This window comes from Lampris incognitus, chromosome 9, assembly GCF_029633865.1.
Source record: "Lampris incognitus isolate fLamInc1 chromosome 9, fLamInc1.hap2, whole genome shotgun sequence".
Classification (NCBI taxonomy): Eukaryota; Metazoa; Chordata; class Actinopteri; order Lampriformes; family Lampridae; genus Lampris; species Lampris incognitus.
In genome coordinates, this window is record NC_079219.1 from 9,100,183 (window position 1) to 9,125,514 (window position 25,332).

Genomic DNA, 25,332 nt, shown 5'->3' on the forward strand with positions numbered 1-25,332 from the left:
CAAAGACAGACAGCAAGAGAGACACAGAGAGAAAGGTGACGGAAAGTTGAAGGACGAGAAGGCGGGGGGGGGAGGAGGTGAGTGGGAGGAGGGAGGGAGAGAGTGAGGAGAAGCACACAGTTGTACATTCATTGAACCAAAGATATGGACTGGAGTGGAATGAGGGGGAGGAGGAGGAGGAGGAAAACAACAACAACAACAATGAGTGTGAGATGTAAACAGCAGAGATAGACCTTCAATATCGTCAGGTGGAGGAGTGAGAGATGAAGGCAGTGAGAGGGACAGACGAGCTAGCTATCACAGCAATGTGCCCTCGTTTTGACCGTGATTTGGATGTTGATGAGCTTTTGAGTTACGACAGAATAACACACAAATTAATAAACACTCGTCGAGCCAGGGAATTTCCTCCTTATCACTACTACTATTATCATTATTCTGTTTTCCGATGTTGTAATATATATATATATGTGTATATATATATATATATATATATATATATATATATATATATATATATATATATATATATATATATATATATATATATATATATATAAACTCAGATGGAGAAATAACATCACTATGACTCATAAATCATTAGGTGTAAATTATAACCTGTTCACCCTCAAAAAGTGTGCAGAAAAGAGTGTGCCTGCAATAATAACAGTAAGAACAATTATAATATCATAATTATAATATTCATCATTGTATGTACAGAAGATTCATTACAATCAATACAATCAAAACTGCCCAAGCTGAGCTGACATTCTGAAAACAGCAGGGGTAGCATAGTGGTGTGTGTGTGTGTATGTGTGTGTGTGTGTATGTATGGGTGTGTGTTTTTATGTGTGTGTCATCCTGTCACCAATACATAGATGTGGCAAGAGCAGTGCACAGCGAGTGAGAAGAAGTAGTTTTGACACATTCCTGGGATCATTTATGAGAGCCGGGGGGGGGGGGGTCAGGTGACTTTGCATGACAGTAGGTGGCAATCTTTAGTGTCAACAATCTGAATCTGCACAAGTCCAAGATCAAAACACACACATCAATTTGGACCAGAACGACAATAATTCTGGGCATCAGTTGCATGGAAGTTTACATCCATTCACAGTACGTGACAGTAATGACAGTTAAGCATTGTCTCAAGCATGGCCGACAAACTCTGCAGGCCCATACTCTGTATGATAACCTTCAACTTTTATCTAATATATTCATCTTTTATTAATTTTTTTATCTTTTATTACTTTTTATATATTCATCTTGTGTTATTATTATTTTTTTGTTTGAGGACAGAGTAACCAGTTGAGGGACTCTTGAAAGACCTCGTCGTGTGCCACACAATCGGTAACCTTTGACCGCCACTCTTCACCGAAGGGCGAATGGTAGGAATGTATAGAGAGATGGTGAGAGGAGGAGGGAGGAAGAGATTGCGCAGCAGACATCTGAAGTCAATCGGCGGAAGTGTGTAGAAGTGGTGGGACTGAGGTTTTTTCTCATTGCCTACAGATCTACTCAAGGGCAGTGATCGTGGATTGCTTCGATATTCATTCTTGTAAGGTTTCATTATGTGTGTGATACTAACACGTATACAATCTTTCTTCAAAACAGAAATAGTCTCATTCAACCGGTATTACACTATACGGACACTTTACCATCTTGTGATTTAGAACTGGTACACCACATACAATTTCGGTGGAGTTTGGTCAGGCTGTTGCTTCACATTATATGTATACATTGTGCCATAGAACATTTAGGTGGAGAACGATTGCCCGTACTTGGCTATAGGTCACAGATGGTATCGAGTGTCGGATAACTATAGTGCGTGTGTTGTGCATTGTGTTTATAAGCATACATTCCTTTAACTAGAGGTGTCAGCTGTTGTCAGTATTAAACGTGTCAAAAGTGTACGAGTGGTAAGCCAGTTGTGGTTTCCGTGGGAATCGGTGCAGAGACACATCCGGTTCAGTAACGGCGAGGGTTGCCGTCCCTCCCCTCCTTCTTGATGATGATTCGCTGGTCATCGCTAGCGTCATCGGGCGATTCCACAACCTCTTCCTCCTCGGCCTCCCCTTCTGTGTCCGCGGAGATGCCCATACGGGACTCGTAGGACTATGGAAATAAAAAGATGAGGGATTACAGCAAGGGCAAAACGGGCGCGACAGCAACCGTGTCAGTAACCGACATCGGTAACGAGTTTGGTTATCACCTCCATGGGGTTAACGATGATGGTCAGCGCAGAGTCGTCCCACTGGCTGCTGCCTTCCTTAGCCCCACCCCTGGCACCTTCACCGCGGTGATGTATGGAACGGATCCGGAAAACGCCAAGGATCACCATGACGACGAGGAAACCCACGCACACCATGATGATGACGGTGGCCGCCCCTGGCACAACTGTCAGAGAAAAGCAGAGATTATAGATATTTAATATATAATCCTGAACTAAACTGGAACATCTGATGACCTGTTAGCCTACGGGTACAAGAACTCAAACATACACGTCACCCTTCTTCTGCCGCACGGGTGCGGTTTTTGCACAAGTTGCCGTAACACAGACCGTTACACACTTCCTGGTTACTCTGCCACCTTGTGGTACTTACACTCTCTCAAGTTCCTCTTATATTCCTGTAATTTGTTCCTGTGACAGGCGCTTGAGAGATATCAGTGACGGCTTCGTAACTCACCAAATTTGTTCTTTCACGTGTGCCTTGAATACTGAACGCCACTTGTGCGTAAATTCATTCCCAGTGACCACAAAACCTTCAGTTAGCATAGTGATTACCTCAAAATAACTTTTTTCTATAAATGTATTTCTAGTTTTTCCCCTTATCCCACCCGATTAACCCAATAGCATAGGGCCGGAACGCTTGTCGAACAACTGCCCTGGCTCACGTTTCCACAGGAAGGAGATAGTCGTAACACCAGCTTCCCACAAACTCGTGTCGGCTGCTCTCGCTAGTTTACATGCTGAAGCCTCGCATGGATCGCATCACCTTCAGGCCGCGAAGGAGACGTAGGGAGGATGCTTTCGGTTGCTTGGCTGCAGGCGCCCGGACGGGCCAGAAGGGTCGCTGGAGAACGACGAGTCCCCGAACACTACACCGATCACCACCCACTACCCCTCGGGTAAGGGTGGCCTAACGAAGGCCTTACCCCGGGGACGCTCCGGCCGTGACCGGTTACGGCGAGTCTGGGATACGAACCTCCCAGCCACATGACGAGCGGGTTGCAAGAACGGCGGTTTGTTCCGCTCGGCCACCAGAGCGGCCCAAAATAACTTTTAAGGACGGCTGATTTTGAATGCAACGTGCAAATAAATGAATAAAATGGAGGAACTGGGATAGCTGATTAGGTGCGACCTTTACACTGGCCTTACATGGTGCCAAAAATGATTTGCAGAAGGTCTTACTGGTTTCAGTTGATCTGAGCCGTCAATAGCGTTTCTGGGTCAGTTTCGTGCAGAACACATCCTGCAATAATCTAAAAATGATGATGCAATGTTAACTTGTGGATCTCTATATTCATTTGGGCTAAAATCTAGGGTTTTTTTTTTTCATGTTCTTGTATATTAAATCTAAATCACGAGAGCAGATCTGCACGTGGGGACGCTCGTTGCAGGCGTCGCACCGTCTCACCCGAGTTTCGATGCGGGTTGGGTAGGGTGTGTCCGCTCAGCTCTCCGGAATGGTGGGATGGATGGAGGAACTGCTGCTGGGAGGCCAGCAAGTGGGACGGGTGGTACAGACTGTCCAGAGAGTGCAGGAAGTTCACCTGAAAGGAAGGAGACAACGAAACACAGAACGAGAGCAAGGATGAACTCAGCGGCGAGGAAGCCAAACTGTTCTGATACGGGGGTCAGCAAAAACCGGCACCCCTCTAAGATGGCTAACAGCTAGGCTATTGTCCAATACGACGATTCTCACCTCCAGCGTCAGCTCGTTGCTGGTGTACCTGCCGTTCATCTCAGAGCAGGACAGACGGAACCGCCTCTCGAAGCGGGCCGAGCCTTTGGCCAAGCGGTAGCGGACGGAGCGGAGGACATCCTCATAAACAGAGATGGATTCAGCTCCTAGCAGGACAAAACCAGGACGGGAGATCAAAAGGGACAGTGAGTCGGCATGGAAATGGCGAAGGTACAGGTGATGGGTAGCGTCACGGCTCAGAGCCTCCTCCCGTCTTTATTCATAGATACTCGTTGCAGGCTGGGTGGATGGGGGTCAGAGAGGGTGGATGCTTTTTCCCGTCTCGGTTGGAGAGTTCCAGGATAATTTTTGCATGGTGGAATGTCACTCCACACGTCAAAATGTAAATAAACGGGCGGGGCGTCCGGGTGGCGTGGCGGTCTATTCCGTTGCCTACCAACACGGGGATCGCCGGTTCAAATCCCCGCGTCACCTCCGGCTTGGTCAGCGTCCCTACAGACACAATTGGCCATGTCTGCGGGTGGGAAGCCGGATGTGGGTATGTGTCCTGGTCGCTGCACTAGCGCCTCCTCTGGTCGGGGCACCTGTTCGGGGGGGAGGGGGGACTGGGGGGGAATAGCGTGATCCTCCCACGCGCTACGTCCCCCTGGCGAAACTCCTCACTGTCAGGTGAAAAGAAGCGGCTGGCGACTCCACATGTATCGGAGGAAGCATGTGGTAGTCTGCAGCCCTCCCCAGATAGGCAGAGGGGGTGGAGCAGCCAGGACAGCCCGGAAAAGTGGGGTAATTGGCCAAAAAGTACAATTGAGGAGAAAAAGGGAGGGGCAAATAATGCAGCAAATATCCCTCTTCCCCGTAACAAAGGAGTTGATTCTTTTTTTTGTATTCACACGTACCTGTAATAGCAATGTAGGCAGTGGTATTGATGATCTCCAGCCCCCTCTCACGCAGAACGTCCGTGTCCACCAGAAGCTCCTCCCTATCCGGGTTAAGCTCCTCCCCCAGGGGCTGCACCTCGCAGCCGTCCAGAGTGTGAGCCACAGCATCAGACATTAGCGCTGGGGAGAGAGAGGAGAGGGCGAGGAACCAGCTTACACCATCATTATCAGCATGTGAAAAACAAATCAGGGGTATATCACAGATGGTCTCCTTTGCTGAACAGCTCATTTCCATACACGCCGCGGTACAGACGGGCTGCGAGCACAGGCTGCGAGCTAGACAAAATCCGATGGTGGTGTTAAATCTCCATAAATTAGTCTGGAGCCATGACAGATCGAGGATGGTGGTATGTGTGTGTGTGTGTGTGTGTGTGAAGGGGTAATTTTCAAACGAGATATTTCACTCGGGTGGCACGGTGGCACAGTGGTTAGTGCGGTCGCCTCACAGCAAAAAGGTTCTGGGTTCGAGCCCCGGGGTAGTCTAGTCTTGGGGGTCGTCCCGGGTCATCCTCTGTGTGGAGTTTGCATGTTCTCCCCGTGTCTGTGTGGGTTTCCTCCCACAGTCCAAAGACATGTAGGTCAGGTGAATCGGCCATGCTAAATTGCCCCTAGGTATGAATGTGTGTGTGTGTGTGTGTGTGTGTGTGGGCCCTATGTGATGGCCTGGCGGCCTGTCCAGGGTGTCCCCCCCCCCCCCTTGCCGCCCAATGACTGCTGGGATAGGCTCCAGCACCCCCGCGACCCCGAGAGCAGGACGAGCGGTTCGGACAACGGATGGGTGGATGGATATTCCCCTCACCTCCACCTTCCATCCCCTGTGCCGCGGTGTTGACGGCATGCGACAGGGAACAGACGATCCTGAGCTCGGGGAAGAGGGGGACCCCGCGAGGACCCTCGAACTCTGGGGCAGGACGGGCCAGGTGGGGGCCGACCCCGGACAGAGAGATCTGGGGGGCGTCGGGTTGGAGGACCACCAGGTAACCCTCTAACTGCTTGAGGGACAAACAGCTCTCCTCGTTGAAGCACCTGGCGGAGACAAGAGAGAGACAGGTTGGAGGACGGAGAGAGAGACAGCTTGGAAGACGGGGGGAGGGGGGGAGAATGATTACTTTTTGGATCATATGTGCCCAAACAACTTATCTCATAGTGCTGGTAGGGCGCTGCTTTTTGTGTTACAGCTGCTGCCCGTGAGGCGTTCGTAAAGTTAGCTGTGTTTTTATGACGACACCCGCGGTTGAAACGGCGGCGGCGGCGGCGGCGGTTCCAGAAAAAGGAAATGATCTCATTCGACTGGCGCAGCTCCACTGTCATTTTCGCCGATCACCGTCACTGACTCTTTTTTTATTTCCTTTTCAGCGGCGGCACCGACAACAGGCGCTCTCAGACGGCGGTAGCTCTGCTGGAATAAACACAATTTCCCCTGCCAGCAAAGTGAGCACGTTACGGTGATAGCGGGCTACTAAAATATATATATTCGCCAATTTGCACAATAACGCACAACAACTCATCACCGTAGTGGGGAGCACTTAGCGTGCACAAATGCCCATAGCGCTATGGGCATTTGTGCACGAGTGCACGCATGCATATAAACGTGTATGTGATTCTATCTAGAAGTGTGTGTGTGTGTGTGTGTGTGTGTGTGTGTGTGTGTGTGTGTGTGTGTGTGTGTGTGTGTGCACGCGGATGAGTGCGCGTGTAAATGTGCGTGCGCGCTCCTTGTCTACGATCTGTGTGATTGAGCAGCTGCTTACATAGCGGCCTTTGCAGAGGGGCCTGCTGTTCAGCCATCTGGGCAACTCCTGGCCTTTAAATCACTCTAATCTTAAAACACACATTAAAACATGTTCAAAAAAACAAAAACCAAAACTCGCCCAAATCCCTGACCCGAACCCGACTCTGAAAATCTGAAATAAAGACGCCGCGGTACCCGCGACCTTGACTCGGTGGGGTCTTAAAAGACCCTCCGGGGCCAACTCACGGCAGGGTAATCGTCCCAATTATATAAGCATGCAGCAAATAAAACCCTCACACACACACACACACACACACACACACACACACACACACACACACAGGAATTCCTGCTTAGCCGGAGGATGAGCTTTACGTCGCTGGTCCGCCGTCCCCGGCACGAGCAGATAATATATGTGCGCCGCGCCGCACTTTTCCGGGGTGAATTAATATTTCATCGATCAGAAGTGGCTGCTAAAACCAGGGAGCCAGTCCACCGTTGTTAAGCATGGCTAAGCGCTGACCCAGAAATACGGCTCCTGCTCTTCTTCTTCCCCTTCTCTTTTAACGGCAAGCTGTCTCGATGTGAAGCGGCCCCCGGCCGTCGACCCCGCGGTCCCTCAACATGCTTTCTGCAGCAGCCGGGTACCCGGGTGTTCGTCTGTTCTTATGAGGCCTACGGTATCACCGGTGAGTTGTGTTGTTTATCTCACCATGCTGCGTTATTGATGAGGTGTGTTGAATGTGCAGCTCTCATGCAGTATGCAGCGGTTCCTGCATCTCACAGACTGCTATTACTGTATATTGTCCCGAGCCGGCCCGGTCGCTGCTCCGCCCCCTCTCCTGACCCGGGGAGGGCTGCAGACTACCCCATGCCTCCTCCCATACACGTGGAGTCGCCAGCCGCCTCTTTTCCCCTGACAGTGAGGAGTTTCGCCAGGGGGACGTAGCGCGTGGGAGGATCACGCTATGCCTCCCGGTTCCCCCTCCGCCCCGAACAGGCGCCCCGACCAACCAGAGGAGGCGCTAGTGCGGCGACCAGGACACACACCCCACCCGCAGACACGGCCTAGTTGTGTCTGTAGGGACGCCCGACCAAGCCGAAGGTAACACGGGGATTCGAACCGGCGATCCCCATGTCGGTGGGCAACGGAATAGACCTCCACGCTACCCGGACGCCCCGAGCGTTTCCTTGTCATCTCAGATGCATGGCTCTGTACCAAATTCATGGACAGGCGACTCTGGGCATTAGATACCCTGGATGTACCTGCCTCATTCGAGGATAACAAATACGCAAAACAGTTTCTCCCTTCAAAAAACAAAAAAAAAAACAAAACCAAAACCCGTGGACACAAACAAACAATATCACCATTTTGACGCTGAGCTCATTTGAATATTTACAAAATGCTGGTCGGTTGCTGACAGCAAGCAGGTACATTACTATTGTCAAGGGCGGCGTAAAAGCGGCGGGATGGCGGCCTTTAAAACCGCCGGTTCGAGGGTCGAACCATTTGGCGGCCTCATAGCTTTCAAGGTCGGCTGCGGGGTCACGGTGTGCAAGTCGGTGCAAGTCACAGAGGTCAGATACCCCTCGGTATCTGTTTGTGTGACACGCGGTGGGACAGCCTCTTCCACGCAGCAGCAGCAGCCGGCACCCTACGGCCGCAGCAGAGTCCTGGTGGGATGAGCGAATCACATCTCAACGGACAGATTATTGTCTCACGGGACAGATCTAATCAACAGTTGTGCCGCAAAGCAACGTCCCCGCAGGGCCAAATAAAGTGTCCGTCTATCTACACCGTGGCCCCATGTTACGGCATGGGGTGTGTGAGCGTAATCAGTCGGCTTGATGATGTCACCAAGTGAGAATCTGTGTGTCTGTGTCCGTGTCTGTGTCCACGTACCTGAGGGAGGTGGTAAATTTGAGGGGCCTGACCCCAGGGGTAGCAAAACGCAGGGAGTTCCTGTAGGTCACCTGCTGCACGGCGCGGTTAAAGCTCTCGATGTCGTCTCCCTCCAGCACCAGCACCGACTGGCTGGGGTTCACGTGCACCTGCAAGGCCCAAACGTTCGGATTTAAACTCCCATCTTTATACGCACGGGGAAATAAATCACACCGTCAATATGTCCCTGCAGACACAGTTGGCCGTGTCTGCGGGTAGGAAGCCGGATGTGGGGACGTCGGGTCGCTGCACTAGCGCCTCCTCCGGTCGGTCGGGGGCGCCTATACAGTGGGGAGGAATAGCGTGATCCTCCCGCGCGCTACGTCCCCCTGGCGAAAAGAAGCGGCTGGCGACTCCACATGTATCGGAGGAGGCATGTGGCAGTCTGCAGCCCTCCCCGGATCGGCAGAGGGGGGCGGAGCAGCGACCGGGGCGGCTTGGAAGAGTGGGGTAGTTGGCCAAGTACAATTGGGTGGAAAAATACAGGAAAAAAAAAAATCAATATGTGCGAGTGAGAGAAGAAAAAATAAATAAGACGTCTGAGAGTTTGCAGCAAAGCTGTGCTTCAGCAGAGAGAAAATAAGGTGGGGTCATTTTTCAGGAGCAAAGGGAAGTTGGGCGTAGAATTTCCGAGCATTGTGTCGAACAGATGACACATCCTCGAAAGATTTGAAAGCGGCGTCCCGAGGACGAGTTGCATTTTTTGAGACACGAGCGCATCTGAAAAGACTAAAAAAATCACTCCATTACTCAAGTAATGGAGTAAAATTACTCCATTACTTGAGTTCAAGTAATGGAGTAAAATTACTCCATTACTTGAGTTTTCTTTTTTTTTTTATTCCCCTCAAGGATAAATAAAGTATTCTGATTCTGATCTTGTGTGTACGCCGCCATGACAACCTCGTCTGAACAATCTCTTCATCATATTGACACCCCCCCCACCCCCCTAGCTGTTACCTTCATTCCTGAGCCCAAAGTCTCCAAGTCTCCAAAGTCCAGGCCCTCCCTGCAGGCGTACAGACACTCCACCACGCTGTGCGGCTCCACGCTGCCCGGACGCACCGTCACCCCCGACAACAGGCCACGGTAACCGCCCACATACCTCCCTGCAGAGGCCACGCACAGAGTCCAGTGAATGCACATCCCCCCCCCCCCAAAAAAACCCCTCACACATACTGGGGCTGGTCAATAATTCAATATTGTGCTTAATCATCTTTCGGTGGTCTTCATTGTGGGGTGAAAGTCGGCTACTGCCATGCTGCGTCACACAACTTTGTGTCCAAGTTGACGAAAACAAGAACAGATTAACTACAGTTCATCACGAAATGAGGTCTGAAATATGCGTGGGAGCATTGTTTGAAAATTAGCGTAACAGTGTACGACCACGGATGTGTTAGACCCGCTAGCCCGTCGGCTAACGGGTGGGACCCTTTAGTTGACTGGTTAGCGCAGTCGCCCACGGTGCCGGGAACCCAGGTTCGATCCCCGCCTGCCCCCTGAATTCTCGCCACATTTGCCCCGCACCACGGGCGACTGCGCTAGCCGGTCAACTGAAGGGTCCGACTCGTTAGCCAACGGGCTAGCGGGTCTACACACCCGTGGTCGTACGCTGTTACGCTAGTTTTGGATGAAATGACCAAACAGTTTAATGTGATGAACCTCAGCCGGATTCTCAAATATGAACTTCGGCATGTGTTAGGATATGTGTGATAAATTATTATATTGTGTAAAATTCCCTATGATACTTGTGATAGCACTATCTTCCATATCGCCCCGCACTCACACACACACACACACACACACACACACACACACACACACACACGGGGGGGGCACAAAATCAAAGAAACTACCTCATTATAGTCACGTAAACACAACAATAATAACACATATTCTGACATGCAAATAAACACACAGAACACACAGACAGACACACACGGACCAACACTAAACACACACAGGCTCAGACGGGGACAGGCAGACCAGTGTCTGGAAACAAAAGCGGTCACCTGAGTCTTTAGCCTCTGGGATGGTGTTGTTGAGGATCTCCCTCTGCTTCTCCTCGAGCTCTGCGGAGGAAACGGACGGGCGGGTCGCACAGTGAGACGGGCGGACACGAAAGACACAAAGAAGAGCGGGAGAGAACAATTTGTGCGGAAGGAAGGCGAGGAGGCGTGAGCGAAGGTGCCGGAGGAAGACTCTGACGGTGAGAAAGACGTGAGGAGCGAAGTGAGAAAATATATATGTGTGTGTGAAGATGATATTGACAAGTGCACCGTCTCATCATCTGCCGGTTCCAACCAGTCAGCTGCTCATCCACCACCACAGACGAGCTGCTCACCCACCACCACAGACGAGCTGCTCATCCACCACCACAGATGAGCTGCTCACTCACCACCACAGACGAGCTGCTCACCCACCACCACAGACGAGCTGCTCACCATCCACCACAAACGAGCTGATCACCCACCACCACAGATGAGCTGCTCACAAACCATCACAGACGAGCTGCTCACACACCACCACAGACGAGCTGCTCACACACCACCACAGACGAGCTGATCACCCACCACCACAGACGAGCTGATCACCCACCACCACAGACGAGCTGATCACCATCCACCACAGACGAGCTGATCACCCACCACCACAGACGAGCTGCTCACCCACCACCACAGACGAGCTGATCACACACCACCACAGACAAGCTGCTCACCCACCACCACAGACGAGCTGATCACCCACCACCACAGACGAGCTGATCACCCACCACCACAGACGAGCTGCTCACCCACCACCACAGACGAGCTGATCACCCACCACCACAGACGAGCTGATCACCATCCACCACAGACAAGCTGCTCACCATCCACCACAGACGAGCTACTCACACAGCACCACAGACGAGCTGATCACCCACCACCACAGACGAGCTACTCACACAGCACCACAGACGAGCTGATCACCCACCACCACAGACGAGCTGATCACCATCCACCACAGACGAGCTGATCACCCACCACCACAGACGAGCTGCTCACAAACCACCACAGACGAGCTGCTCACCATCCACCACAGACAAGCTGCTCACACACCACCACAGACGAGCTGCTCACCCACCACCACAGATGAGCTGATCACCCACCACCACAGACGAGCTTCTCACACACCACCACAGACGAGAGCCAGTAAGTGTGTGCGTGTGTGTGCATGTGTGTGTTTGTGTGTTTGTGTTATGTGTGTATGCATGCGCACGTATACATATGTACAAGTGAGTGTGTGTGTGCATGTGTGTATGTGCATGTGTGCATGCACGCCGCGTATGTATGTGTGTGTGCCTGTGAGTGTGAATGTGTGTGTGTGTGTGAGTGTGAATGTGTGTGTGTGTGTCTGCTAATTAGCATAAGCAGTGTCCGGTCTGAATGATTAGCGCTGGTGTAACTGGCAGGCTAGCTGTCTGCTCTGCTTGGTGTTCTGTTCCTCTGAATTATTGATATGTTGCTGGTGTCATTAGCCCTGCAACGCACACCGCGTCTTCCCAAAATATGTCTGAGCGAGAGGCCGCGGCGAGTGGCGTGAAGCAGGACGTCTTGGCGCTGTACGTTGACACCGCCCACAGTCTTTGTGGACGCCGCCATGACGCGCAACTTGGTGCTAGATGACGTTCCGCAGACAGAGGAATGCAAACGAGGATGCAAATTGACGACAATATGCCTGTTCTACTGACATATGGTGATGTACATCTACTTTTTATTATTATTATGTTATTATTATTATTATTATTATTTTGTTTCCTCTATTCACCGCCTCTTGACAATCACAGGGCTCTTACACAAAATCATGCAACACGGCTGTACTCTTGGCTATGGTACGATTACTGTCCTTTTCCCCCAATTGTACCCGGCCAATTACCCCACTCTCCCGAGCCGCCCCGGTCGCTGCTCCACCCCCTCTGCCGATCCGGGGAGGGCTGCAGACTACCGCATGCCTCCTCCGATACATGTGGAGTCACCAGCCGCTTCTTTTCACCTGACAGTGAGGAGTTTCACCAGGGGGGATGTAGCGCGTGGGAGGATCACGCTGTTCACCCCCTCTCCCCCGAACAGGCACCCCGACCGACCAGAGGAGGCACTAGTGCAGCGACCAGGACACGTAGGTAACGCGGGGATTCAAACCGGCGATCCCCGTGTTGGTAGGCAATGGAATAGACCACTACGCCACCCGGACGCCATGATATGATTACTATCTGGCACATGTACTACTATGAATACCTCACAGAGTACTACTATGATATGATTACTATCTGGCACATGTACTACTATGACTACCTCACAGAGTACTACTATGATATGATTACTATCTGGCACATGTACTACTATGACTACTTCATAGAGTACTACTATGATATGATTATTATCTGGCAAATGTACTACTATGACTACTTCATAGAGTACTACTATGATATGATTATTATCTGGCACATGTACTACTATGACTACTCCATAGAGTACTACTACAATATGATTACTATCTGGCAGATGTACTACTATGACTACTTCATATAGCAGTATTATAACATGGTTACTACGTAGCGCTGTATTAATGCCAGTTGGCAACACTGGAATTTATCTGCTAATTGTTGATTCGCTTGTAAGTCGCTTTGGATAAAAGTGTCTTCTGCCAAATGAGTAAATGTAAATGTAAATTGCAAAAATGCCACTCAGAGTATTTGGGGTGGGGGGGTGGGGGTGGGAATCTGCCATCTGTCGGCATTCCAAATTAATGAATTCTGTTATTCAGTTGGAATGGGGAAAAACATTTTTTTTTTTTGCTCGCACGGATTTCAGCTCCTTACCCCAGCAAGCACCGATGACCATTCTCTGGCGGGGCGCTGGGTTGGGGATGGCCCCGTTGTCGTGAATCAGGGCGGGGTCAAAGGTCACACCGTCTACGTACAGGGTCACAGAGGGGAACTGGACGCTGAGAGACAGGTGATGCCACTCACTGTCACACACCTGCCGGATAGAGAGGAATCGGAAGTGACAACAGTCAGAACAGCGAGGAGCTGCCTTGACTTTACTACTTCGTGCGTACTGCAGTTAGAGCGCTTGTAAACTGTAAAATCACGGCTGCTTTGTTTCAGCGTGGTCTGCTCAGATATGTGGAGGCTGAGGGAAAAGAGAATAAAAGCATGGCGATAGAGAGAAGACAGAAGGAAGTGCAGGCAAAACAGGGGGAGTAAGATGTAGTCGCTCAGACAGAGGGATTTGCCAAAGCTCCCCTGTATCAACTTGGCATTTCTTTAATCCAGCCTAGTTCAATCTGTCTGGCACCGTTGGCTTCAGTCAAAACATGCAGAACCCACCCCCCCCCTCCAACACATGCCCACACAGACACACTCACTTCAACACATCGGCGAACACACATCGCACACATGCACGTGCACACGCACACAGACATTATTGCTCACTTCTGCCCACCGCAACCCTTTCTTCTTGGCTTTCTGCCTTATTTTCACACAGACTTTCAGACTTGCGGCACACATTTAACTTCAGAATGCCAAGCAATCAGCTTGGGAAGGCTGTGATGCCGTTTGCGTGTTATATAATTCATCGCACCCGTCATTGTAAAAGCTGCAGTCCTGAAGACTGTGGTTTTTGTTCCAACGGTAATTGCATTGGTGTTGGACCACTCGAGATTCCAGGGGTCGGTTTGAATTAAAGCGGAGCTGCCGGTGCTGTTGCATCATCACCTTCCCCGCCGCCGAACAGAAAAACACAGTTCAAGCTGCGTTTTAGCTGCTGATCTTGTCGTATCTGTGTAAAAGATCTTCTATAAGCTTTCCCCTCCACACCCGCCTGCTCGCCGCGACAACTTTGCCTCCCTTATTCGTATCCGTTCGGCTACAACGGGGGATGTATAGCACCATGCACCATATCAAGTGGGCCGCCATATCAAAATGGGGAGGTGCAAAAGGTTTGGATCTTCGTGGATTAGCTTTTGTCTCCAATGCACTCACAATACAAAGTACCCAAAAGGACACATTTGTCTTCAGGATTGCAGCTTTAAATTCAGCTATCAGATCCACCCCACAGAGTGGAGGTGGAGGAGCGGTGCATGTTAAGAACATCCTGGCCTGGCTGCTGATGCCCCCCCCCCCATGTACCTGCTCCAGTTTCCAGAGGAACTTGACGGGCCGTGCGGCTGAGATGTCGGGCCAGTAGAAGAGCGAGAGGCGACAGCCGTGGACGGAGAGGGAGTAGTGAGAGAATGAATCATCTGCAGACCAGCAAGAGAACAGGGGGGGGGGGGGGGGGCAGAGAACAGCGTTAGCTGCATCATTGTAATTCTTTAACACCACTCCATGTCTTCATTAAGTGCATTCTTTTCATTCTTATCCACTGTTCCCCATTTTCTGTGATCGGGGTGTTTAGCCTGTGCGATATTCTGTTGTTGGCTGGCTGGGGACGTTTTGCCGCTGAGCTTGCAGGTTATTTTGCAGTAAAGGCGCTGCCTCGCTTGCCCCACTCCTCTACTATTCTTCTGCCAGCCACTGAACTGCTCCAGTGGAGCCAGGGGAGCTTAAGGACCTTGCTCAAGGGCACCTTGACAGCAGTTATTGAGGAAGGGAATTGCATAATTAACATTTCCCTGCTAAGATTTTTCCATATGGAACCAGGAATTCTCCGTCTCAGGGGGAAAATCACCTTTCCTGTCTCTGCGTGAAGGCAGGGTTTAGATGACAGATGAGCGAACGAAGGTCATGAAGGGGTGAGACATTTTTAGCCCTTTCTTCCTGATAGGTTACATCATGTTCTTAACACTTCAAGTAATGCTCCAAGGATAGACTCAGATTTGAAGCTTTTGGGTCACCGATGTATAAATGGAAAAATACTGGATAAAGAATTCATGATGAACATCATTGAATCAAATAAAGGACGCTGTTTTTGCAATTAACACGAGATATTTCTACATCCAAAATTGGCAGATGTCACTAACCATTCTTTACAGTGCTGCAGATGATAGTCTCCTCCTCCTTGCGGCTCGCTCTGGTCTGGCTGGTTGACGGCTGGATGTTGGCTCCGCCCCTTCGCATCCACAGCTGCAGCGTGAAGTGGTCTCCTGACACTGCCGCGACGATGGAGTCAGGCACCACGGCGACATGGGTGGATCCGTTAAAAGAGAACACCAGGGAGGAGTCGGAGGAGGGGAGAGTGGGCAGAGCCGATGTCCAGTTGGCTGCTGGGGAGGGGGGTGGGAGCAGGTCTACTTCTCCTCTAACAGCACCTGGTGCAGACGGGGGGTAGGGGATACATGGGGCATTACAAACCAACAAGGTGTCAACACAAAGGACGCTGACCCCAAAAGGAAAATGACATGTTTACAGATGTAAACCAGTGATGATGAACTGGCACCGGCTGCTCCTATTGCCCCCTTGCTTACCAGTATAACTGGTGTCTACTCTTGAGCCCTTTTCTACATTGCACTTCCCATGTTTATAATGTCATGGCACAATTTGTCTGTTTGTTCTGTTTCTGTAGCAATGTAAATCTACTTTATACTTTGATTTTGTTCTCTGCCCCTCGATGCACGCGCTCGACTTGACATGCACTCTTCCCAGATAGCATCCGGATGTGGGCCACTTCAGGGAATGATTTGGTGATGGCCTTCTTCTGTTCCTGATAAAATGGATGTGAGCCTGAAGTGGCCCACATGTATAATAGCAAATATGGCCCAAATATGCCAAATCAAATGTGGGCCTTTTTTGGCAAAGATGCATTGCTCTGGGCAACATGTAATCTGGATGTGACTCTGAAGTGGCCCATGAGGTAAATGGTGAATATGGCCCAAATATCACAAAACAAATATGGGCCACCTTTGGCAAATATGTGGCACGTGTGGCATTTCTATGGCTTGGTTCTGGCCAAGATCTGGCAAACAGGAGCGGAACGCCCAGGTGCCATCATTCCAGGCGGTATATGGGCTGGATGAAGTGTCAGGTGTGGGACGAGTCCGGGCCACAGCAGTTTTGCTATCTGGGTTGGCTGTGATATGTAGCGGATACTACTACTTCATATAGGTACTACTGTGATTTAAAGCTAGAGTGCGGGACTTTTACATACATATAAAAATGAACTACCATTACATTCAAGCCCTCGCCAAACGAGTTCACACAATGCTGATAATGCCAGGTAAATCTTTCTGTATTTCGCAGTATGCTGAAGTTCTAAATTTGGTGTCTGGGGCGACATTTCCGCACTAGAGCACCGGTTGTGACGCATTTTATGTCAACCAGTAAACCCTGCCTCTGATTGGTTAAGGGGTTAGGGTTAGCCAATCGGAGGCATGCAAACGGTTTCATCACACGGAAGTTGGATCTAAAGTTGTTTGGAAAACCACGGATGTAATATAGTAGAACTGGACACGGCGCCGACACTCAGCCGTGCAGCCAATTTTTTTCCAGTGGCCACTCGCGGTATTGCAGGGGAAAAAAATCTGCGGCCCAAAAAGCATTTTCCCCATAGACTACCATTGTAAAAGAGACGCCTGTAAAACTGTTGACAGCACAATTGCAGCTATTATCATGGTCAATTATTACTCTTTGTATTGTATGGTTTTAAGTCATGGGGTTTCAATCTTTTTAAAAATGTCCAAAGCCCAGAAAAAGCCCAGAATTTCTTTCCCTCCTGCATGACGTCACGGCTGTGTACAGCCATGGGTTCGCTCGTTCTCATGGCCTTGGCATGATGGGAAGTAACACTACTGCGCATATTCAGCGGGCCGCATGTATCCGGAAGTAACCCGGAAGCCAGAAACCTTTTCAGCGTATGCGCCAGGCGAGCAATTATCGTAGAGGCTAGTTCCCATCGATGCAGAGAACGGTCAACTGAGCATGCGCAAGTACTCGTTGACTCCGTTGTTTGGGTAGGTTAAGGTTAGGGTTAGGGCGGGGTTAGGGTTACGGTCAGCTAATCAGACGCAGAGTAGGGGCGGGTCTTCCTAGAATCCTAGCGCCTGGACGCTACGCGGGGCGTGTGGAGGCGTGGCAGAGGCATTTTGCGCATGCTCAGTTGACCGTTCTCTACTCCATCTCCGTTCTCTGCATCGACGGGAACTAGCCTCGAACAGGCGCCATTTTTAGATCCGGCATCCTCTACTATAGTACATCCATGTGGGAAAACCCAACAGACGCAATTTCTTCGCCGTGGCTGAAGTGGCGACAGAGTAGTTTCTGACGCTCCGGAGAAACAAGAATGAAACTGTCCAGACCCAAGGTCCGCCTGATGCGAGTTGCGGGTGCATCCCCTCTAAACGTCCCTACGAAACATCTCTCGCAGGTTGTCCACGAGTGAGCGAGTTTGCAACGCATCGCTGTGGGAAAAGGACACTCGGCGTTCAGAGGAAGGATTAGACTCTACAAAAAGGAAAGCCATCGACGGAGATGAAAAACACGGAAAACCGTCGGCGCAGCTTTTTCCCGCTGGAGGGCGCCGAAAGGAGAGAAGGGACCGAGGGCAGACTCGGATCTCGCTCTTGGACGGGTAGGTGTTCGTAAAATATTTGGTGTGGGCTATGTAGCTATTACATTTACTCTACCTAGATAGCAAGCAAGCAATCAACGTTTTATGTAAATGATTATTATCTTGGAACTGCGAAATTTCTTTGTATTTACGTAACTATTGTTATAACTAACCGGTCATTTTCTTGCCCGGTGCGGGATTCGATACGGAGTGTACTGCACCACAAGGCGACATCACTAACCGCTCGGCTAAAGGGTCAGACCAGTTAGTCTTATTAGTAGTTTACATAACTATTAACTAAGCGCGCGTCGACAGTGTTTGTGTAGTTACTCTCACTGCCAAAAGGGGGAGACAAAAGTTCAGCACTGCAGGTTTAATTACTTTTGTAGCGCTCTACATGGCCAGTTGGTAATACTTGAATTAAACTGCTAATTGCGGACTCTCTTGTCAATCACTCTGGATGAAAGAGTCTGCCAAATTAGTAAATATAAATGTAAACGTAAACCAGGACCCACCGCACAGGCGCCGAACAGATCTGTCTGAGTAGCTGTCTCTGTCACAGCCCTTTCCAATATGGCCAGTCTGGAGCTCTACGGTGGCCTGGATGTTCCATACGGTCTCTTCACAGGTCTCCAGACGTAGATTAGGAAACAGAGGGATGCTCCCTGATCCGGGAGTGTACTCCACACGCTTGGTCCATCCTGAAAAACCACACAAAGTCTAAGTGGAACATTGCCAGCACCACAGATTGAGAACGGTGTGCATATACTCAGTGGTGGACTGTAACTAAGTGTATTTACTCAAGTACTGTACTTGAGTACAGTTTTGAGGTAATTGTATTTTACTTGAGTATTTCCATTTCATGCTACTTTATACTTCTACTCCACCACGTGTCAGAGGGAAATATTGTGCTTTTTACTCCACTACATTTATTTGACAGCTTTAGTTACTAGTTACTTTGCAGATTTAGATTATTAACACAAATTATAAATCAAATAATAAATTATGATATATTTTATAGGTTAAGTTATCCCCAGCAGTATATAAAGGAATTAAAATTATCTCTACCTTTTCCAGCTGTGACATGCATCAATAATTACAGTTCAAATAACGTGATATATATGATTCTGAAATGAGCCATTCTGCATGATGATTACTTTTACTTTTGCTATTTTAAGTATATTTTGATGCTGATACTTTAGTACTTTTAGCTAAGATTTTGAATGCAGGACTTTTACTTGTGACAAAGTATTTTTACACTGTGGTATTGCCACTTTTACTTCAGTAAAAAATCTGAATGCTTTCTCCACCACTCCCTCTAAAACAATATGCTGTACGTATACACTGTCACAAAAGATACTGCGTGGATTATCAAATAATCCGTAGAAGAAGAAAAACACACACACATCAGATGTTAACCTCTACATTGTCAGTGTTTTAGTAATCGTCTTATTCTATTCTCCACCAGCCGTCTCCTGAGAAAAACGTGCAGGGGTGAATCATCCAAGCTGTGGAAGACCTCACTGGATTAACTCCATTAACCAGCCCCCACATATTCCAACCCAAACAGATAAGGTAATTCCATTAAAGACACAGCAAGCCAGCAAGATCCCAGTTAAAGCCTGTCTGCAAAGCCTGTCCTATCTATACGTAGGAGGTAGGTTTATTCCAGCATGTAAATTAGTACATCAGTGTCATATTCAGTGTTATTGATTACCGATCCAGCCGGGTTTGCAGGATGGCTTGACCGTGACAACGACCTGGGCGTCAGCCTGGGCCCGGTTCTTTCCACAGTCGAACGCGGTGACCCAGAAGGTGTGAACGCGCTGGCGCTTGGAGTCCAGTGGTTCTGTGTTCTTAATGTTACCTAACGGATGAGAAGAGGTAAGAGAAACAGGCTGAGGGATGATAAATTGTGAACGCAAAATGCAAAAAGTATTTTTTTTTTTGCAAACCTTCTCTATCCCAAATGTATAAACGGACATTCGGTGTGCCATACTAAACGAAAGCCGCCATGGGTAAAAGGGAGAAATGATGAAGAAGAACAACAGAGACAGAAATGAAAGCATAACAGCGCTCCCTGTTTGCAGAGAGGGTGATGCGGCAGGTAGAACGGGTCAGTTGGCTCCCACGCGACGTTGGGCCGCAAACAATGAGTCAGGAACAAATGTGAGCGGAGAGACTTGACAGAAGAAAAAAACAGAGGGGTGAGAAAGCGGAGGAAAATCGGCACAAGGAAACGGACAATGGTGCTCCCCGCAGCATTTCACTACAGCGGAACAAAAAGGTCTGTGTGCTGCCGTACCAGTCTGACCCCAAATGCAGAGGAACGGCTCTCATCATCCTCCGCAACCTCCTCCGAGCCCTAGACAATTCTGCAAAGTCATGATAAACACGTTGCCTTGTGAAAATACCCCTTCGCCCCAGCTGTTATCATAGCGCCCCTGGAACAACCAGGCGATGGGCCGCAGGGCTCGAGTCCCAAAGACTCGGAACATTTCGGACGCACACGCCTGGGTTTTAAACAGTTAAGTTAAAACCCGGGCTCTTTTTAGCTCTGTGAACGAGCGGCTGCTGTATAAAAATTAAGCAATTGTGGCAACATTTACACACGTAATTACAGTACAGTTGTCCACCCACACAGAGTCTATTTTCATATCTCTTGGCATCCGCCTGCGAGAGGAGTTATTACCTGCAGCTGCCATCACACGAAGGCCGCACAGCAAAATGCTTCAGTAGTGCACAGATATTGATGTGTGTGTGCATGTGAGGGTGTGTGTGTGTGTGTGTGAAGATGCACTCGGTATTCAATAGATAATGAATGTGTTCGCTCATTACTGAATCGAGTGCTTCCACTCGGACGGGAGACTACACATGAGATAAATAATATATATATATTTCTAATTTCCATGAAAATATGGTATTTTTCTAGCAGAGTCGGGTGGAGGACGTGCTGTCGTCGCCGGCATCTCACCGTCGTTGTCAATGGCGAAGGGCACGTTGGGAGTAATGATGTCATAGAAGCAGATCTGGCTGTACTGCGGGGAGCAGTCCGCATCCAGGGCCTCGACACGCACGATGCGGTCAAACAGGCGGCCTTCCGGGACGGACGCCTCGTAGCGGCGCTCCACAAACACCGGGGAGAACTCGTTGACGTCATTCACACGGACGTGCACGGTGGCCCTGGGGGGGAGTTGATGTGAAGGAGGGGGGGGGGGAAGGGGAGAAGGAGACGGGAGGGGTAGATCAATGAGGATTATTGTGGCAACAGGCCGCGGCCATGCCGTGGCTGTACGGCGTGAAAAGAGAACGCAGCCTGAAGCATGCTACTGTCTTTCAGGGTGGAACAAAAGATGAAAACAGGAGAAGTGCTGAGAGTTAAAGCTTTGTATTGAAACAGGGTGGAAGTGGCTGCGGGTGGGGGAGGGGGGGGGGCTGACTTGTGGGATTTCTTGCTGTTGACTCCGTCGGGTCCCTCTCCACAGTCGTAGGCCTGGATGGTGAAGCTGTGCTCCCGCTGGCTCTCGCAGTCCAGGGGCTCTTTGGACCGCACCAGGCCCTCGCCGGTGGAACGGTCCAGAACCACCGCCTCGAACTGAACGGACCCGGAACCAGAGGGCCCGTTGTGCACCCGGAAGCCACAGATCTCACCTGCGTGCGAGACGGGAAGCAGCGTGAGGGAGGGGAAACGGTGACGTCGCCCAAGTTCTCAAATCAACCATCTGCAGGCCCCGTGCATGTTTAGAAAACCTTTGTTAAAGGAAGGAGTGGGATGCTGTTTATTCAAAAATCGCTTCCAGTCGCACACAATAGGCTCTTCAATGGCTGAAATATACCAAATCAACTTCTCAGACCCCCCACCCCACCCCCCACCCCCAGCCCCGGGATGATATTTGTGGCTCCATTATAATAAATTCAACGAAACAATGAGTATTTCCTGAATGGACTGGGTGCCGCGCTGCCGGTGCCGACATGCTGGTTTGGTTTCACCACGCTGTAGCGTGGCGCACCGCCGACAGCTGCTGCCGCTGCTGCAGTGAGGGGCTGAAGAACAGCGCCTCACGGAGGGGCTGAAGAACAGCGCCTCACGGAGGGGCTGAAGAACAGCGCCTCACGGAGGGGCTGAAGAACAGCGCCTCACGGAGGGGCTGAAGAACAGCGCCTCACGGAGGGGCTGACGACGGTTGACTCCCATGATTGATTTCTTTGCTTTTAACATTGGGAATGCCCACGGGAATACCCCGCTTTCAATGGGAGGGTCTCGGGACCTCGGCCTGCATCTGGCAAAACCAGGATGTGTGTGTGTGTGCAGGAGGTGGAGGGGACCAGGTTAAATACGTGCCCGATATTTCAATAAGCACGAGGGGTGTCTGATATGACCTACTTTGCCAGAGAACCCATTTCTGTTGCTGTTCCAGCAAATGTTACCCCACACCACCACCACCACCACACACACTAGTTCAGATGTCTGAGACCGGTTTGTGACGGTCCTCGGCCGGGTCCCGGCCGGGGTGTCACCGTGTGGGCTGTGTTGTTGCTGGGGTATAGTTACCGGCGTAGTGCAGCGGAGCGTCTTTGTCCAGAGCGAAGAGCGGGGGGTTGAGCAGCACGGTGTTGTCGTTCTCCATGACGATCCCCTGGTACTCCGTCTCGATCCATGGCTTGTGCTTATTGGCTGAACGGCACAGAGAGGAGACCGGAGAGGCTTTGGGTTAAACGGGGCAATTAGGAAGAACAAACATGTCTATTTTTAACCGCCCATTAGGGGGTGGGGACATTATGAATGTGTGTGTGGACCCTGTGATGGCCTTGGCGGCCTGTCCGGGGTGTCTCTCCCGATGACTGCCGGGATAGGCTCCAGCATCCCGTGACCCCCCCCCCCGATTGGGACGGACGGATTATGAATGCGTTGGTCTGTGACTGGGGGAGCACACGGTGCACATGTGTGTTACCGCAACCACACACTCACACGCGCCTTCATTCTCTTCCTCCGTCTTCCACATCGAGCGCCGGTCAGCGGTATAATTAGAAGGGGGTCAGATTTCACCTTATCACACAGGGGGGAGGGGGGGGGAGGTGGCGTCTTGCACATATCAGTCGGCCTAACCTGCCCCGCCACGGGCGGCGTGCGGAAGAGCGGCCGAGGCGAACCCAAACGGCCAAGGTTTTGCTGTGAATTCGTCGTTAATTGTAAATTAATTATTCACCGCTCCGCCGACTGTTCTCTTCTGAGTGATCAAAGGCCAAGTTAATGAGCTGGAAGGACGGCGATTTTACACTCCGGCAATCAAAGGCCACAAAAAGAAGGAAAAAAAAAGCCGGGGAGCCGTCTTTTAATTGTCCCCTCGTCACCAAGATCGGTGCCGAGGTGCGCAGTTAAGGAGGCGGCACTGGTGCTTGACAAGTAACCGTGTCCCGCCAATAGTGAGCATTTCCAGAACATTTTGAGTGACGTGATTTTTAGTTTTGCCCCCCCCCTTCCCCCCCGAGGGGACAAATTGAAACGTAGAAGGTAGAAATCTGCCCTGGTCAGACCTCTCTGGTCCATTCTGTCTCCTCACAGTTTACCTGACACTGTCTCCACTCCTCCTCGTTTCCACCATCCTTTCCACTTTTTTTTTTTTTTTTTTGCTAGTCATCTGCCCCGTACACCCCTCCCTCCCTCCCTCCCACTCTCTCTCACTCTCTCTCACCCACGTCAGCCCCCCCACCCTCCCTCCCTCCCGGCCTCCCTCCTCTATATAGCATTAATCTGAGCATCAACGCTGCGGATTACATACGGGATTACAGATTGAGAGCCATCCCGTTCCATCCCTCGCTCCCTGGCACTCTCCCTCGCTCCGTCACTCTATCTCCCCCTCGCACCCGCCCGCCCCTCCCTCTCCCCCTCACGCACACACACACACAAACGCTCCCCATCTCCCGCGTCACCTGATCTCACTCTCCCACCTCTTCCTCGCTCCTCATCAGTCTGTTTCTTGGCTGCAAACTGTTTTGGTGTCTCTACGCTACGCCCCCACCCCCCACCCCCACCTCCACACAGACATGCACGCACACTCACAGGCAGACGTGCACACGCCTGTCACTGCTCCCCCCCCCTCTCTCTCTCGCTTCTCGTTCCCTCGTCTCCCTGCATGCGTTTCTGTGACATTCCATCTCTCCTCCCGTCTTTCACCCCAGCTCCCCTTGTCTCCCCGCATTGCTCCCTTCCTCCTCTCCTCCATCCCCTTCTCTGACAATCTCTCCTCACACTGTCTGCTTCGTTCCCCTCCTTCGGTGTGATAAAACATTGGAGCAATGATGTTGGATCTGAGTCACGGCTACCCTGGATGATAAATCCTCCAAAAGAGGGGAAAAACAGATTTATCATCATGCAAGAGACAAACACACAGACACACACAAAAACCAACAACGGACGGGGAAAGCACTTGCGCACAGGGTTGTCACCACATTGTACAACACACATGTAAAAAATTTTTAAAAAAAAAGGTATGCAGATACACACTTGTGTATAGACCTGCAGATGTGACAGTCTCGGAAAAGGGACGGACTATACGGTCTCTGACAATATTCATGAGGGTTGGCGAGAAGTCATCGCATAGCTCGTATAGACGGGGCCGGAGCATGCCACGGGGGGAAACAGCCATGGTGCTGAGCACGTACCAAGGTTTGAGCACCGTGGCAATGACGAGCAATATGTCAACACTCAACATTTCAACAATCAAGAGGATGAGGGACTGACCTTTGTTGCCATTAGCAATTGAAGTCAAGCAAAGGAGGAGGAAGGAGAGAAAATTCATTCTGTCCATCTGAGGGAGGAAGGAGGGTAAAGGTGGAGGGGAGGAGGAGGGGGGGTACAGTTCATGCATTAACCACTGATCAGAACAGGAGGATATAGAGGTAACCAGAAGCAGGAGAGAGAGACAGCGAGAGAGAGAGAGAGAGAGACAGGAAAAGAGATCATGCTTGCACCAAGAGCTTTTGTCGTCTGTCTTTAAGCAGGCTACTCTGTAGGCCGGCGTCCCTCACGGGGCTGAAACGTAACACTGACATGTAGTATTGCTGTGAACTGATCAACTAAAACTAGAGGTGAAGAAACAAGATCATCATGACTCACTCTTCCCGTTAGTTATATACATACATACATACATACATACATACATATGTATGTATGTATGTATGTATGTGTGTGTGTATATATATACACACATATACATATATATATATAATACACACATATGTATGTATATATATATATATATATGTATAGTCTAAGCCC

General features: G+C 50.3%; 1 protein-coding gene across 1 annotated transcript; it reads right to left on the reverse strand.

Annotated features, from left to right (window-relative positions):
* Positions 1-1,962: 1,962 nt before the first annotated feature.
* clstn3 (calsyntenin 3) lies at positions 1,963-24,862 on the reverse strand. The gene is made up of 18 exons (XM_056285755.1): positions 24,796-24,862; positions 22,606-22,728; positions 21,494-21,704; positions 21,028-21,236; positions 19,771-19,920; positions 18,569-18,754; positions 15,532-15,819; positions 14,699-14,811; positions 13,388-13,547; positions 10,542-10,601; positions 9,490-9,638; positions 8,494-8,642; positions 5,658-5,884; positions 4,817-4,978; positions 3,921-4,066; positions 3,633-3,768; positions 2,207-2,391; positions 1,963-2,109 (listed from the first exon to the last, which is right to left on the reverse strand). Exons 1-18 carry the CDS (start codon positions 24,860-24,862, stop codon positions 1,963-1,965), a joined length of 2,868 nt encoding a protein of 955 aa, XP_056141730.1.
* Positions 24,863-25,332: the final 470 nt, after the last annotated feature.

Bases quoted from the DNA above. Each gene is read 5' to 3' on its own strand.
- clstn3 (XM_056285755.1), bottom strand. From the start codon at position 24,862: ATGGACAGAATGAATTTTCTCTCCTTCCTCCTCCTTTGCTTGACTTCA. The intron at 8,643-9,489 runs GTAACAGCTAGG...TGGGCCTTGCAG, and splicing joins CTTTGGGCTCAGGAATGAAG to GTGCACGTGAACCCCAGCCA. The intron at 4,067-4,816 runs GTACGTGTGAAT...TTGTCCTGCTAG, and splicing joins TGCCTACATTGCTATTACAG to GAGCTGAATCCATCTCTGTT.